Source organism: Pyrus communis, chromosome 15, assembly GCF_041283825.1.
Source record: "Pyrus communis isolate YQ-2024b chromosome 15, ASM4128382v1, whole genome shotgun sequence".
NCBI classification, from domain to species: Eukaryota; Viridiplantae; Streptophyta; class Magnoliopsida; order Rosales; family Rosaceae; genus Pyrus; species Pyrus communis.
This window is the reverse complement of record NC_142579.1, coordinates 39,651,933-39,665,158: the sequence shown is the minus strand read 5'-3', so window position 1 is coordinate 39,665,158 and position 13,226 is coordinate 39,651,933. Positions and strand designations below refer to the sequence as shown.

The window sequence follows — 13,226 nt, the reverse complement described above, 5'->3', positions numbered from 1 at the left end:
TCGATCAATGCAGCTTACGGCGAAACTCTGTCATTGACTTGCGTATCCACCAAAGAAGAGACATTAGAAAATTCATGGAGTTGACGAGAGAATTCGTTGTTGGAAAGGTCTAATGCTTGCAGCAATGGAAGAGAAAACTTAGACAACGCAATGCCTCCATCGAGTAGGTTGGGACTCAAGTCAACAAACGCCAAATTGACAAGGTTTTCCCAATGAGTGGAACTAATGGAAGTAAGGAACTGCTGAACTTGTTCTCTGACATTTGTAAATCGTACAAGTATGTGAGGTTTGCCATCAACTTTGGGAACTCCATCGCTGTCCAATTAGGCACAAATAGCGAACAGAATCGAAATATAAGAAAGTCCAAATAAATCTCCCATTACCTGACGTTTTCAAGCAAATTCTCTTGTTTATATTTAGTTGCCTTGGTTTCGTTACATGAATTATTTCTAACCCGGGTTTTCATGAATATTGAACTCATCCACTAGATTTTAGTGGGCTCAATAATTCTTCCTTGAATACGAAAGACCCTCAAAAAAGCGAATAGTCCACTATAGATTGAACTCATTGTGAACCTTTTCTATTTTTAGTAGCGGCTCATTACGGACCCCTTAGAGATAGGGTAGGGGAGAGGTTTTCTTGTGGTATTTAATGTGGGCATCGCTCTTTCCTTTGTCCTTTCCCCCGATTTTTGTGATTACTCCCGATCAAAAACACCCCTTTTCCATTCATAGAGATATCCGATCGTCAAAATCCAACTCCGGCGTGTCAGCTTAGTAATCCTCATAAATGCCACTTACTTGATCTCTAGCTTCCCAATTGGTAGTGGCACATTGGAATGTCTATTTCGGACAACATTTTGAGGTTGCCAATAGAGACGGGCAGTACCCCTGAAAAGTTTGTGATACTCAGGTCCAGAATCCGAAGATAACCCTTTTTGGGAAATTCAGGTAAGGAACCTTGAAGCATTTGATTTACCAACAAGTCAACAGTCTGCAATGTAGATATCCGGACGATCTCGGGGGGAAATGTTCCACACAATCCACATACACTGAGAGTCAAGGAAGTCAAGTTTGAAAAATTGGCAAAGAAGGCTGGAACTGGGGAATAGAGGTGAGTATAATCCAATCGAATCACAGATATAGAAGTAAGCTTGGCAAGGCACCGATCAATGGGGCCTGAAAGAGAAGTGTTGTACAAGCTCAACGCTCTCAGGTGCGGAAGTGAAGATGAAATCACTTTGCACCAGTCACCACCCTTTTCTGCTGATAGGTTTACATAATCAAAATATAACTCTTGAAGCTCGGTGAGACTTTGAACCAGCATGGTTAAATTGGGTTTCTTAAGTTCTAAGTAATTTTCAGAAAGATCAAGAACTGTCAACTTTATCAAGTGCGAAATCCCAATTGGTATTTGCCCCCCAAAACCATTACGGGATAGGTTTAGATACCTCAAATTTGCAAGCTTTCCGATGGCAGATGGAATTTGAGAGCCGTAATATCTGTTATCAGCAAACTTGAGGCTTTGAAGATGTTGAAGATCGAAGAGACTTCTGGAGTAGTGAATCCCTTTGCGCATGATGTATCAATCTGAAATGAGCTAGGCATGTATGTTTAGTAAAAGCAATGTGTTTGTATATCAGTAGGTGAAGAAGTAGTTGGGGAGTTCATCCCTCTGCAGCCTGGTTGGCTGTAACTGCTGTACATATAGTCACGCGTTCTAAGCTACTTTTACTCTCCTAGTCCTAGACAGTAGACATAAAGGCTGGTCCTCATTCTTCCTGAGCGTTTGGTTGGTCCTGCATGCATGCAAGCCGGATTCAATGATTTTAACCAACCGGCAGCTACTCGGGAGTCCTGAATGTCAGAGGCGGCGTTGAGGGGAGCAAAATGTGCAATCGCACAGGTTCCCAAATTTGAAGGGCTCTAAAAAAAATTTTGGTATCTTATATTTATATGTAATAATGTTATATATTAAAAAAATACTTTTATTAGCACTTTAAAATCTTATAGTGTACTTGCCACTTAGTACTACGGTCTAATGGTATTCCTTTTCATTGGTAAGTAAGAGGTCTTATGTTTGATTATCGCCAAAGACGAATTTGAACTACATTATTGCTAGCCCATTGTGAGACTTAGCCTGCGCCACCACTCTCTTAGTGTAGATAATATCATTTATTAAAAAAAAAAAAAAAAAAATCTTATAGTGCACTTTTATAAGTGTAAATTTTTTTTCTTTCTAAATATAAAAATTTGGAATACATAATGAGATCTTAAGTGTGCCAATAACAACACCTTAAAAAACAATTTTCTTTTCAATTTTATTATATAATAATGCTATATATTCAAGTGAAACTTTAAAGTTAGAGTTTTTGAAGCTTTTTTATTTTTTCTTTATTTGGTTGCTTAAGTTGAACTGTTTTTTATTATTTAGTGAAGGTCAAACATTATTATTTAGTGAATGTCATGTTTGTAATTCTTTTTACTTATTTAATAGCACATGGAAACTTACAATAAGTGAGTCCTAAAGATTAGGGCTAGGTTCGATTCAAAACAGTTCGGTTTTTTGCCAAAACTGAAATTTCGGTTCGGTTCGGTTCATTTTTTTCGGTTTCGGTTTTTTCCGGTTCGGTTTTGGTTTTTTTCGGTTTTTTATTTTTATTTTTAAATGATGTAAATGGAAGGAACCTACCTATCAACCTCCCAGTTCTCATATATCAGAGAATTGAGAGCCTCAAAATCCTAAATATATTCAAGTAATTCAACTACTTGTGATCAAGCAGAACGAATTCAAATTTTCAAAAGTTAAGCAAATACATAAACATATATTCTTCAAGGAAATGTACATCTCCAGGATTCAAAATTCAAAAACTTTAAAATTTACAAAATCATGAAATAACTCAACAAATTAACTGATCGATGCAAATCGAAAAAAAAAAAAAGCAATTGGGTTCTTCTAAATACCATAATCGGACTTCAATTGCACATGCCCAGTGCCCACATTCAAATTCATAGTCAAGTCCACAATAGATCTAGAAAATTCCAAAACATATTCAGAGAAAAATACAAACTTTTTCACCTTAAATTACATAAATTTCAAATGGGTAACCATACAATTAAAAACCTATGAACTAACAAATAAATAAAACCACAACCTTTGTTGCAACGATATTGCCATGATCGTTGCAAGCTCTTTCAATTCCTCTTTTCGTCGAATCTCAAAAAGGGCGAGGGGAAATCATGGTTTGGAAGAAGGAATCCGCGAGGAGGACAGGAGAGGACTGGAGAGAGAGTGATTTGGAGAGAGAGAGAGAGAGAGAGGAAGCAAAGGCAAAGAGGAAGCAGAGGACGGAACAGAGAGGTGTTTGAGATCTGAAATGAAATGGGTTTGTAAAGTTAAGAAATTTTATAAAGCATTAAAAATAAGAAACCTATAAATAAATTACTGGTACAATTATAACAACATAAAGTCTACAGTCAAGTTGGCTTGTGACAACCAATCCCAACCCGCAGGGAAAGGGTTCAAACCTTGACGGCAACATGTAATTTTTTAGTATTTATATATGATTTTTTTCGGTTTGGTTCAGTCCGGTTCGGTTTTTTTCAGCCTCGGTTCGGTTTGGTTTTCAGTTTTTTTCGGTTTTCGGTTTTTTGAACCCACTCCTATTAAAGATTGTTTTGATTTAAGTTTTTTTTTTTTTTTTTTTTGTCGAATTAAGTTATTATCTTTTAGTACCAATGTATTGTCCTACTTAAAAAAAATTAAAAAAAAATCTTAAAAATGGGTCATTTTATAAATTTTGCACAAAACTTCCGAAATCTGGCTCTTCCGAATGTCCCCCTGGGTCAACAGAGTGCCATCGACTCCACTATGCTAATGCGGGCGGGCGGGGACCAGTTCCTACGTCGACATATGCTTTAGCATATGGTGGTGGAGTTGACAAAGTATCAGATTTGACGTTATTGCGAATCCATTGCTGTACAAACTCAACTGGTTAATATTTAATGTTTTGGTATCCTTTTTTCCCAGCTTATGGGGCAGCAATGATGCCATTATTCCTGGTTTAGTCCGCAAGTTAGCTGCAACTGCAAGTCCATCTCAACTCAAACATAAAAGAGTAGCTTTGTTGGCGTGTTAGATATCAAACTACGTCGTTTTCCTGATTTGTGAGTTGTGACAAATAGCCAAAGGCAATGAACAAGTTGGAGCTCAATCACGTACGCTTTTTCACGTTTCCAATTCCAATTAATGGGTAATGCGTTGGAAAATTATTAATAAATGTTATTTTCTCGTTTGCACACTTATATTTAATTCTATTTATTTATTTTTATTTGATTAAAAGACGAAAAATAAACGTAAGAAAAAATGTGAGCAAAACATATTTACTTTTATAATTATGTTTTCCATTACATTAGGGTTACATATTATGCTAATCAAGTACAATGATGTTACTAAACTGTACCAACTTTTGTTTTCCTTCCCAACAAATTATTCAGTCTTAGGCCGTTATCATTTGCACTATATGGTTGGTTCCAAATCATCAAAAGAAGAGGGAATTTTCATGTGACATGTTTCAATATTTCATAAAAGTGGATACTAGAAAATGAAAATCAAGTGAAGATTATTTTTGGTAAAACAAAAAGCGTTTGTAGCTTGAGTGGTTTTAGAATGTTCAGTCTTGTATTCATTTTCCTTTTTTTTTTATTTTTTTATTTTTTTGTATTTGATTTAATAAAAAAACTCGGATGGGATTCGAGCAATTTTGTTTTGGTTCCTACACAACTAGATTGAATCAAATCAAAGTTAGTTTGGTTTGACTTGGTTAAAAAGTACAAAAAACAAAACCGAATCGTAATTCCTCTCAATTTAATTGTCTAAATTCTGATTACATATTAACGAATGAACTATTATATCAATCGTTCAAACACCAAAATTTAGAAGTTTTTAATATTATTCAAATATCAACATCAGTTTAATTAAAATTAGAAGATCTAAGACCGAATCAAACCGGACTGCGCCCTCCTGCGGCCTCACCGAACCCTTTTGACCTACCCTAAACAAACCTTAAACGCTAACTTCCAAATCCGAAATAAAATTTTGGTGACCCGCCGGCATTATAAAAACTCCCACAAGTGTGGCGATTTCCAGTTTCCACCGGCGACGGAATCCCCCACACATTTTGTTTAATTAATTCCAAGATTTATGAGTTTATGACTCCATGTTGACCACGCCACCCTAACTCTGGTTGGTCTCCTCTCGCTCTCTCTCTCTCTCTACACTCTCTTCCAATCGCGATTTCCCATTGGTGAAGCTTTTCGACCGTCGCGGTTTCCGTCGTTTAACTGCCGCCCGCCGCGCAGCTGCATTTCTGCAATGTTGAGAAGAAGTGCGTCCTCCTCCTCGCTCGGCATCCTCGCCGTTGTCGTCCCTGCTCTGCTGCTTCTGAGCTCAGATTTGCTTTTCTCACTCTCGCTCGCTGACCCGCTCGCTGCTGCTGACGACTCGGTCACTGAAGCAGATCTCCTCCTCAACGCCAACGCCACCGAGTCCAATGTCTCGCTCTCTAAGCCCAAAGAAGGAAGCTTTGCGGATATGATCGATAAAGCTCTGGAGAACGAGTTCAAAGAGAGTGATCAGAACGAAGGTTCGTATTAGATCCGATGCCCTTCCTCGTTCTATGCATTTTGGCTCGAATTAGGGTTTTAGGTCGAAACCCGGAACGAAAAGAGAAGAAATTTTAAAGGATCTTCGATTTTGTGTTTGGCTGAGAGGAAAAGATGAAAAATTTGTTAAGAAAAGTTGGTTGTGGTGAAATTTCGTTCTTAAAAATCCATCAGATCATGCTTAAATTGTTAAATGCAGTTGTTATTGTTAGGTAATTCATGTTTTTAGTCTTAAATCAAACTTTTTTTTCCCATTGCTTGCTTGTACTTGCAGCTACTGATCCTGGAAGTTTCAACAACAGCGTAGCCGGCGAGCAGGTGAATACCAAGCTAATTTATCCAGCATTTCTACAGAATGAATGGTTCTCAACCGTGGAGAGTCATTACATTAAGATCTGGTTCCGTTTTATTCAAGAAATTTGAAACCTTTACATTGAACCATTTCTTATCATAATTCATGGGTTGCTGGTGCATATATAGTGCAATCTAATGTTTTGATGCAAACTTGATTCGGTCTCAAATACAATATGCTGTAAGTCTTTCTAATTTCATTATTTACCTATCTTTGTGTGGATCAGGCAGTTTTGGAAACAGTTGCGAGAGTAAAGTCGAAGAAAAATGAGACGAAAGAAGAAAAGTACATGCTTATAATTTAAAATCAGTACAATTTTTCATGGATTCTTTATCACTTGAATCTAGCCATTATGGCTTGTTTCACGCTAACTCTGTTGTAGAATAAACAGGTCGTTTCAACTACATGATGTTTTCAATCTGGATAATGATAATAGAGGTGAAGATACACCAACGCTCATTGATCGCAAGGTAAGATTGCTTCATGAAAATATAATTGCTGCAGGTATTTATCTTCATGAAGTGTAACTCTGTTTAATATTTTTAGGACAATGTCTTCATTATATCAAATTTTAAATCAAAATATCCAGTGCTGCAACTAGACTTGAGGTAAACTTACTGGCTCATTACAGTTTCGTAAAGTTCAATGGTCTTCACTTAACAGAAATGCTAATTTGAACTCATCTACTTGTTGCATTGTAGATTAATATCAGATTTGGTGGTCGTTATTGTATCTGCAACCTGTGGTGGCATTGCCTTTGCTTGCGCTGGACAACCGGTCTGATACATACATTCACGCATACATACACACCTGTATATATTTCCAAACTTCATAGAGAAAATATAATGCTATGATCTTACTTAATGTTCATATTCTGTTTCCTTGATACTAAAACTTGACAGGTTATTAGTGGATATTTGCTAGCTGGATCTGTTATTGGACCTGGAGGTTTCAACTTCGTCAGTGAAATGGTTCAAGTATGTTTACTTTACCCTACAATTTTATTATCCAAGAAGAACTTTTTCATTTAATCTTGTAGTGTACAATAAAAAGTTTTCGGTAAGGCATCTTAAGTATGCCTCTGTAGTGAAATAATAAAAGAAACAATACTTTTCTTAGAGATAGGATTTGTTCTATTTGATTGTTAATATATTCTTCTGATGGAAAGATATTTGTATGTCTCACATCCGTCTTTGCTCTGGTTTATGGGTGCAGGTTGAAACTGTGGCTCAGTTTGGGGTAATCTTTCTTCTTTTTGCTCTGGGTCTGGAGTTCTCCACAGCAAAGGTAGACTCTCTCCCTCCCTCCCTCCCTCTCTCTCTCTCTCTCTCTCTCTCTCTCTCTCTGCAGTTTTGATATGCTTATAGCTGACTATAATCAAATTCACCCTTGCATTATTGTAGCTTCGAGTTGTTCGAGCAGTTGCTGTTCCAGGAGGGCTGCTACAAATTTTCCTATTTATGTGCCTGTGTGGTATTACGGCCTCAGTATGTCTACTAATTTTCTACCGACTTCCTTAAAAGTTTGTGCTTGCTTATATCTATCTTACATGTGAAAACATCTCCACCTTAATTTCTGGCTATTGAAATATCCATTCAAAACTAGAACATAGAGTTGTGATACATTCGTGTATTCTACGTTGATTCCTTAAGTAATTTGTAATAGTTTACTATATCTGGTATATGCAAGTGTGCACTTCCAATAAATTTTCTCAACATTAGTTTTTTAAGCTAAATGTTCTGTTAATGTACTGTTATAGATGTTTCTCATTCTCAATGCTGCAGTTCTGATTGGATGCTGTTTGCAGTTATGTGGTGGTAAAGTTTCTGAGGGGATATTTGTTGGCGTGTTCCTTTCTATGTCTTCAACAGCAGTGGTAAATTACCATAAACCTACCTCATGCATGCCCACGTTCGCATAGCTTTGCAGGCTCTTTCACTCTTATATATCCATTTTCTTGGATGCATAGTATTCACAGGTCAATTTTTTTTATTCTGGCCCTAGGTGTTGAAATTTTTGATGGAAAAGAACTCCACTAATGCCCTTCATGGCCAAGTCACCATTGGCACCCTTATTCTGCAGGTTTGTTGGTTTTATATACGCATTCCTTTGATGTACTTTCAGTTTCCGTTTTGAATTTTTAATTTCTGCATTTTAGGACTGATTTATCAATCTTCTAAATATGTGTGGAGAGGATTTTGCTTTGCAGGATTGTGCTGTGGGTTTGCTGTTTGCTTTGCTTCCAGTGCTGGGTGGGACTTCGGGTATTCTTCAAGGAGTGATATCTATGGCTAAGCTGTGAGTTTTCGTTTTTCTTTTAATTGTGTTTGTTCCCTTCCCTTGTGGAACAATCTTGAAAAAAACCTATTATATTCACTTGATATTTGCTGTCACCCGTTATGATTTCTATATAAAATCGGTTGGACCACTTTTTTTAGTTTATCAATCTTATAAAAAAATGTGAACTGGCTGGTAGCTCTGTTATCTTATATTGATTTTATAACTAATGAAGATGAAGTTCTGAAGATATTCACAATCTTTCTCGTTCTTTTCTATAAAATTACTTAATTAGTGACAAATCTATATGCTGGTTATATGTTTATAACATCTTATTTTTCTTTAAACAGGATGGTGACTTTGCTTACATTTTTGGCTGTTCTTTCTATTTCATCTCGTACTTGTGTTCCTTGGTTACTTAAATTGATGATAAGTTTATCTTCACAGGTACCATTTTCTTTTCTTTGTCCTAGAAAATTGCTAATTATCTGTAAGCTACATTTTTCTTTAATTTTAAATGTCATCTTTGCAGACCAATGAACTGTACCAATTGGCATCAGTCGCTTTCTGCTTGCTTGTTGCCTGGGTATGTCTCCTTCTTGATTTATTTGTCTGGAATCCTTGTTCTATCTTGCCGAGCTTCTCATTTCTCTTGTTCTGCTTGCTACAGAATCATATTCATCCATGTTTCTTTCATTTATACTTATTGGTTGTTTTCCATTTTTACAAGTTACTTTTCTAATGCATTAGGAGCAATACATCTGGTGTTTTACTTAATTTTTAGCAAGCCGGATTGACTGATGACCTAAGAATAATTTTCGGCTACAAATTTTTGCTCCTTCAACTTCCGTAAATTGGTCAATATGTCCTGGTCCTACTATGTACGCATAGACCCTCAGCATCTGGTTAATAGGGTCCTTGTGCATCTTATGAGTCTATTGAAGTGATGTAAGATAGTTGAATGCTTTAGTTTCGTGACATGCATGTCAGATTCTAGTCATGCCACTGTAGTTTAATTGCTTTTACAATTTCAGTGTAGTGATAAGCTGGGACTAAGTCTGGAACTGGGTTCCTTCGCTGCCGGAGTGATGATATCAACAACTGATCTTGCACAACATACTCTAGAACAAGTAAGGCTACATACTCTATACTGTATGATTAGTAACGGTACTTGAATTGCTCAACTGATCTTCCTTGTTTATCCTTGTTCCATCTGCTGGAAAATGAAATTCCTTCACCCCCATTCCAATTTGATTTTCTGATTTTTGAGATGCATTATACATACAAGTTTTCTGGCATAAAATAGTACAACTGGCAGTATCATGGTCATTATACAGTTACTTTTGTGGTCCATATGTGCACAATAAATTGTTGCTCATAATGTTGAAGTTCCTTGATAGTAAGATGGCAGCACTGAAGTTTGTTGCTTGTTGCAGATTGAACCCATCCGCAACCTTTTTGCTGCTCTTTTTCTTGCCAGTATCGGGATGCTAATCCATGTTCAATTTCTCTGGAACCATGTAGATATATTACTAGCATCTGTTATATTAGTTATCATCATAAAAACAATTATTATCACCATGGTTGTCAAGGGATTTGGTTACAACAACAAAACATCATTTCTTGTAAGTTTGATATGAAAGTCACATTTTCATATTGCTTCTTTCTAGTAATTTAGTTGTTCACATTTATTGAATTCTTGTATTTGTAATTGTATAGGTTGGAATTTCTCTGGCACAGATAGGCGAATTTGCTTTTGTTCTTCTAAGTCGTGCCTCTAATCTCCATCTAGTCGAGGTTAGTGCTAGTATTGAAGTAGCTTATGATGATACTTAAGGCCCACGGTACATCACTGGCTGTGTTCTCTGGATCTTTAACCTCAATCTTGTTAGAAAAATAGTGTGATAATAATGAGCTAGTTTGCTGAAACTTCAACCATTTTCAGGGGAAATTATATCTGCTGCTTCTTGGAACCACAGCTCTTAGTCTGGTATGAAAATTCTCTCTGTTCAGTGTTATAATGTGATTTTTTTAGTCCGTTCTTGTTACTTATGTACTTATGTACCTGGCTCTTTTTTGGCCATAATGCATGTGGTTTTGTTGATGAAAAAAGAGTTAGATCACCCGATTCTCTGAAGCAGAGAAAAAAAATTGGTCATGAATATGAAGTTTAGCAATGGCATCTCGTATAATAGTGTTTACCGACACATTTTCTGAAATCTTTTGCAGGTGACCACTCCTTTTCTATTCAAGCTAATTCCTGGTTTAGTGCATCTTGGTGTGCTTTTAAGATGGTTCCCTCCCGATGGTGCTGTTGAGGTATTGACTGAAACTCAATTGTAGAAATGGTTCCATACAACTTGATCGAAATCAACTATTCCACACTTGCGTTACATCTTTATCTTTACGTCTCTTACATATGTTTGCCGACTTCAGATTGGTTTCAAAGGAGATAACCTTCGCTCAGATAGTGGCAAACAACGTGTCATTTTGATGGTCCGAGAATCTCATGATTCGTGATCTCTGTATAAAGGAAAAACTGTAAAGGCAGTCTCCGGTTTACCCACAATGTTTTTACTCCAGCCGCATTTGGGGAGTGTTTCCAGTGGAGTTGATAAGGAGGAGGTAACTATTTTCTTTACTTCTCATACAAACCTACTTGGAGTAATTTCCGTTTCACATTACCGGCCTAAGTCAACAGTTCAAATCGAGCCGAAGTAATGGAAAGAACAGAAAAGAGAAGAGACTATCTAACTGCTGAAAGAAATAACACAATGATGCTTTACCTGTATAATATTCATTCTTTCCCACTGTTAATTCGTTTGGAGTTGTAACATAATTTTGTCTTGTAATTTTGGATACATCAAGTAATCTGTATATCTTACCTCCTTCCTTTCTCTAAGCCTAATTGTAAACATTCACACTAAATTAAATGGGTTTTCGTTCCTTCTGGAATTTCAATTATCCTAGTCGTCTGCTTGTGACCTTGAAATGAGTACTGGTACATCACCGTCGATATATTACTTTGGCCGGTGGGATTTTTGTATCATCAATATTTGTATACAAGCATGTGTTTATTGCTCTCATCACCTTTTGGTGCCACTCAAGTCCATGCTACTCTGTCCTATATTAATATTTCCGTCTCCTTCATAGGGTAAGTCGTGAGATCAGCTGAGACCACTAGCTCGAAGAAAACCAATAAAATTCTTGAATTGTCCAATTAATAATGACAGTTTTATGTGAAATGCAAACGCATTGTTTTTTTTTTTTTTTTTTTTTGTGTTTTTGTGAATTGTCCAAATTAATAATGACAGTTTTTTTTTTTCCCGACAAAAAAAAAGAAAAAAGAAAAAAACACATGGTTCATATTTTGTTTCATTAGTCCGGAAAATTTAGTTTTTAGCTCAGAAACAACTTTTCTGCTCCAACCCTGTTGGCCTAAAATTTTAGCCGGGGGTTATTAAAAAATGAACTTAGGCTAATTTTTTTCTTAAATTAACTTTAAAAAAAAAAATATGTAGATTATCATAAATTAATTTTATGAACATTTTAATCTAAAAATATTTAAATTCCGATAAATATTGAAAAATCACTAAATCTTTCCACAAAGCAAGCCTTCAACTTTCACCAATCTTTCAACTTTCACCAAACTTTTAACTTTCACCAATCGTTCAACTTGCACCAATCGTTCAATTTGCATCATCTTCGCTAACAGAAACTCATGCCAAGCATAAAGCAACATCTTCCTCACAGGTCCAATTACGACCTCTAATATGCTCTCTTGCCATGTTGAACAATTTGGAAATGGAAAGAAATGGTAGAAAGATAAAGTAGAAGAATTGTAGGAGAAAATTGAGTTGTGTATGGATGTTTGAACAAATACATAAGTATTTATAAAGTTTTTTGGTGAATTTTGAGTTAAATAATTTTTTATTATTATTTTAGCAGTTGGATTTAAATTTGGACCATTAAATCTTTTTTTTTTTTACCGTTAGATTTGATTATATTTGAATTTAGCCGTTGGATTCAATGTATTTTAAAATAACATTTAAAAAAAATTGAATCTGGACCGTTGGATCAACCAACGATCAAATAATGCCAACCGTAAGATGAACAAAAGAGTCGTTGGGCTCATAATTGCTGCCAACATCGGCCCTGACAGTGGGTCCCACCTTGTTGGGCACTAAAGGCTAACGCCCACCTGGGGCAAGTGGCGCGAGTGATCGGGCCAAGATTGGGCTAGGTTTGGGCACATCCAAACATTTCTGGGCTAATTCTTAGAGGGACTTTGTCCTTGATTTGGCGTTTGGCTTGGATTGGGTTGGGTTTTTTTTTTTTGGGAGGGGGGATGGGAATAAATGGGGTATTTGGCTTTTAACCTATCACATCCCAGTCTCGACTTCTCCATAGTATGATATTGTCCGCTTTGAGCCCCGGCCACACCCTTACGGTTTTGTTTCTAGGAACTCACACAAGAACTTTCTAGTGGGTCACCCATCCTAGGAATGCTCTCGTCCGAACTCGCTTAACTTTGGAGTTCCGATAGAACCCGAAGCCAGTGAGTTCCCAAAAGGCCTTGTGCTATATGGAGGTAGGCATGTACATATAAGACACATCGCCCCCTCTCCGTTGGTCGATGTGGGATGTTATAATACACACCCCATAGAGGCCCGACGTCCTCGTCGACACAATCGCATCACACGGCAGAGTGGCTCTGATACCATTCTAACAACATCCCAGACCGGCTTTGCCACAGCACGATATTGTCCGCTTTGGGCCCCGAGGCCTTTTGGGAGCTCACTGGCTTCAGAGTTCATCGGAACTCTGAAGTTAAGTGAGTTCGAGCTAGAGCATTCCCAAGATGGGTGACCCACTGGGAAGTTCTCGCATGAGTTCCCAGAAACAAAATCTTGAGGGTGTGGCCCAAAGCGGAC

General features: G+C 36.9%; 2 protein-coding genes across 6 annotated transcripts; one reads left to right on the top strand and one right to left on the bottom strand.

Annotated features, from left to right (window-relative positions):
- Positions 1-14: 14 nt before the first annotated feature.
- LOC137712529 (receptor-like protein 54) lies at positions 15-1,578 on the bottom strand. The gene is made up of 2 exons (XM_068451609.1): positions 833-1,578; positions 15-315 (listed from the first exon to the last, which is right to left on the bottom strand). Exons 1-2 carry the CDS (start codon positions 1,576-1,578, stop codon positions 15-17), a joined length of 1,047 nt encoding a protein of 348 aa, XP_068307710.1.
- A 3,428-nt stretch (positions 1,579-5,006) lies between these two features.
- LOC137736707 (K(+) efflux antiporter 6) lies at positions 5,007-11,256 on the top strand. Of its 5 annotated transcripts, none has more exons than XM_088686118.1 (20): positions 5,007-5,644; positions 5,938-5,981; positions 6,242-6,300; positions 6,407-6,485; positions 6,562-6,623; positions 6,717-6,792; positions 6,918-6,992; positions 7,231-7,302; positions 7,419-7,502; positions 7,823-7,891; positions 8,020-8,097; positions 8,225-8,313; positions 8,643-8,739; positions 8,825-8,878; positions 9,327-9,422; positions 9,729-9,812; positions 10,012-10,089; positions 10,238-10,282; positions 10,522-10,611; positions 10,729-11,256. In XM_088686118.1, exons 1-20 carry the CDS (start codon positions 5,374-5,376, stop codon positions 10,810-10,812), a joined length of 1,686 nt encoding a protein of 561 aa, XP_088542244.1. In that variant the 5' UTR covers positions 5,007-5,373; the 3' UTR covers positions 10,813-11,256. The 5 variants fall into 5 exon arrangements, with proteins under 5 accessions (XP_088542244.1, XP_068332054.1, XP_068332047.1 ...); XM_068475953.2 differs by having other exon boundaries at positions 9,729-9,917; XM_068475946.2 differs by having other exon boundaries at positions 5,087-5,644; positions 6,398-6,485; positions 9,729-9,917.
- The last annotated feature ends 1,970 nt before the right edge of the window (positions 11,257-13,226 follow it).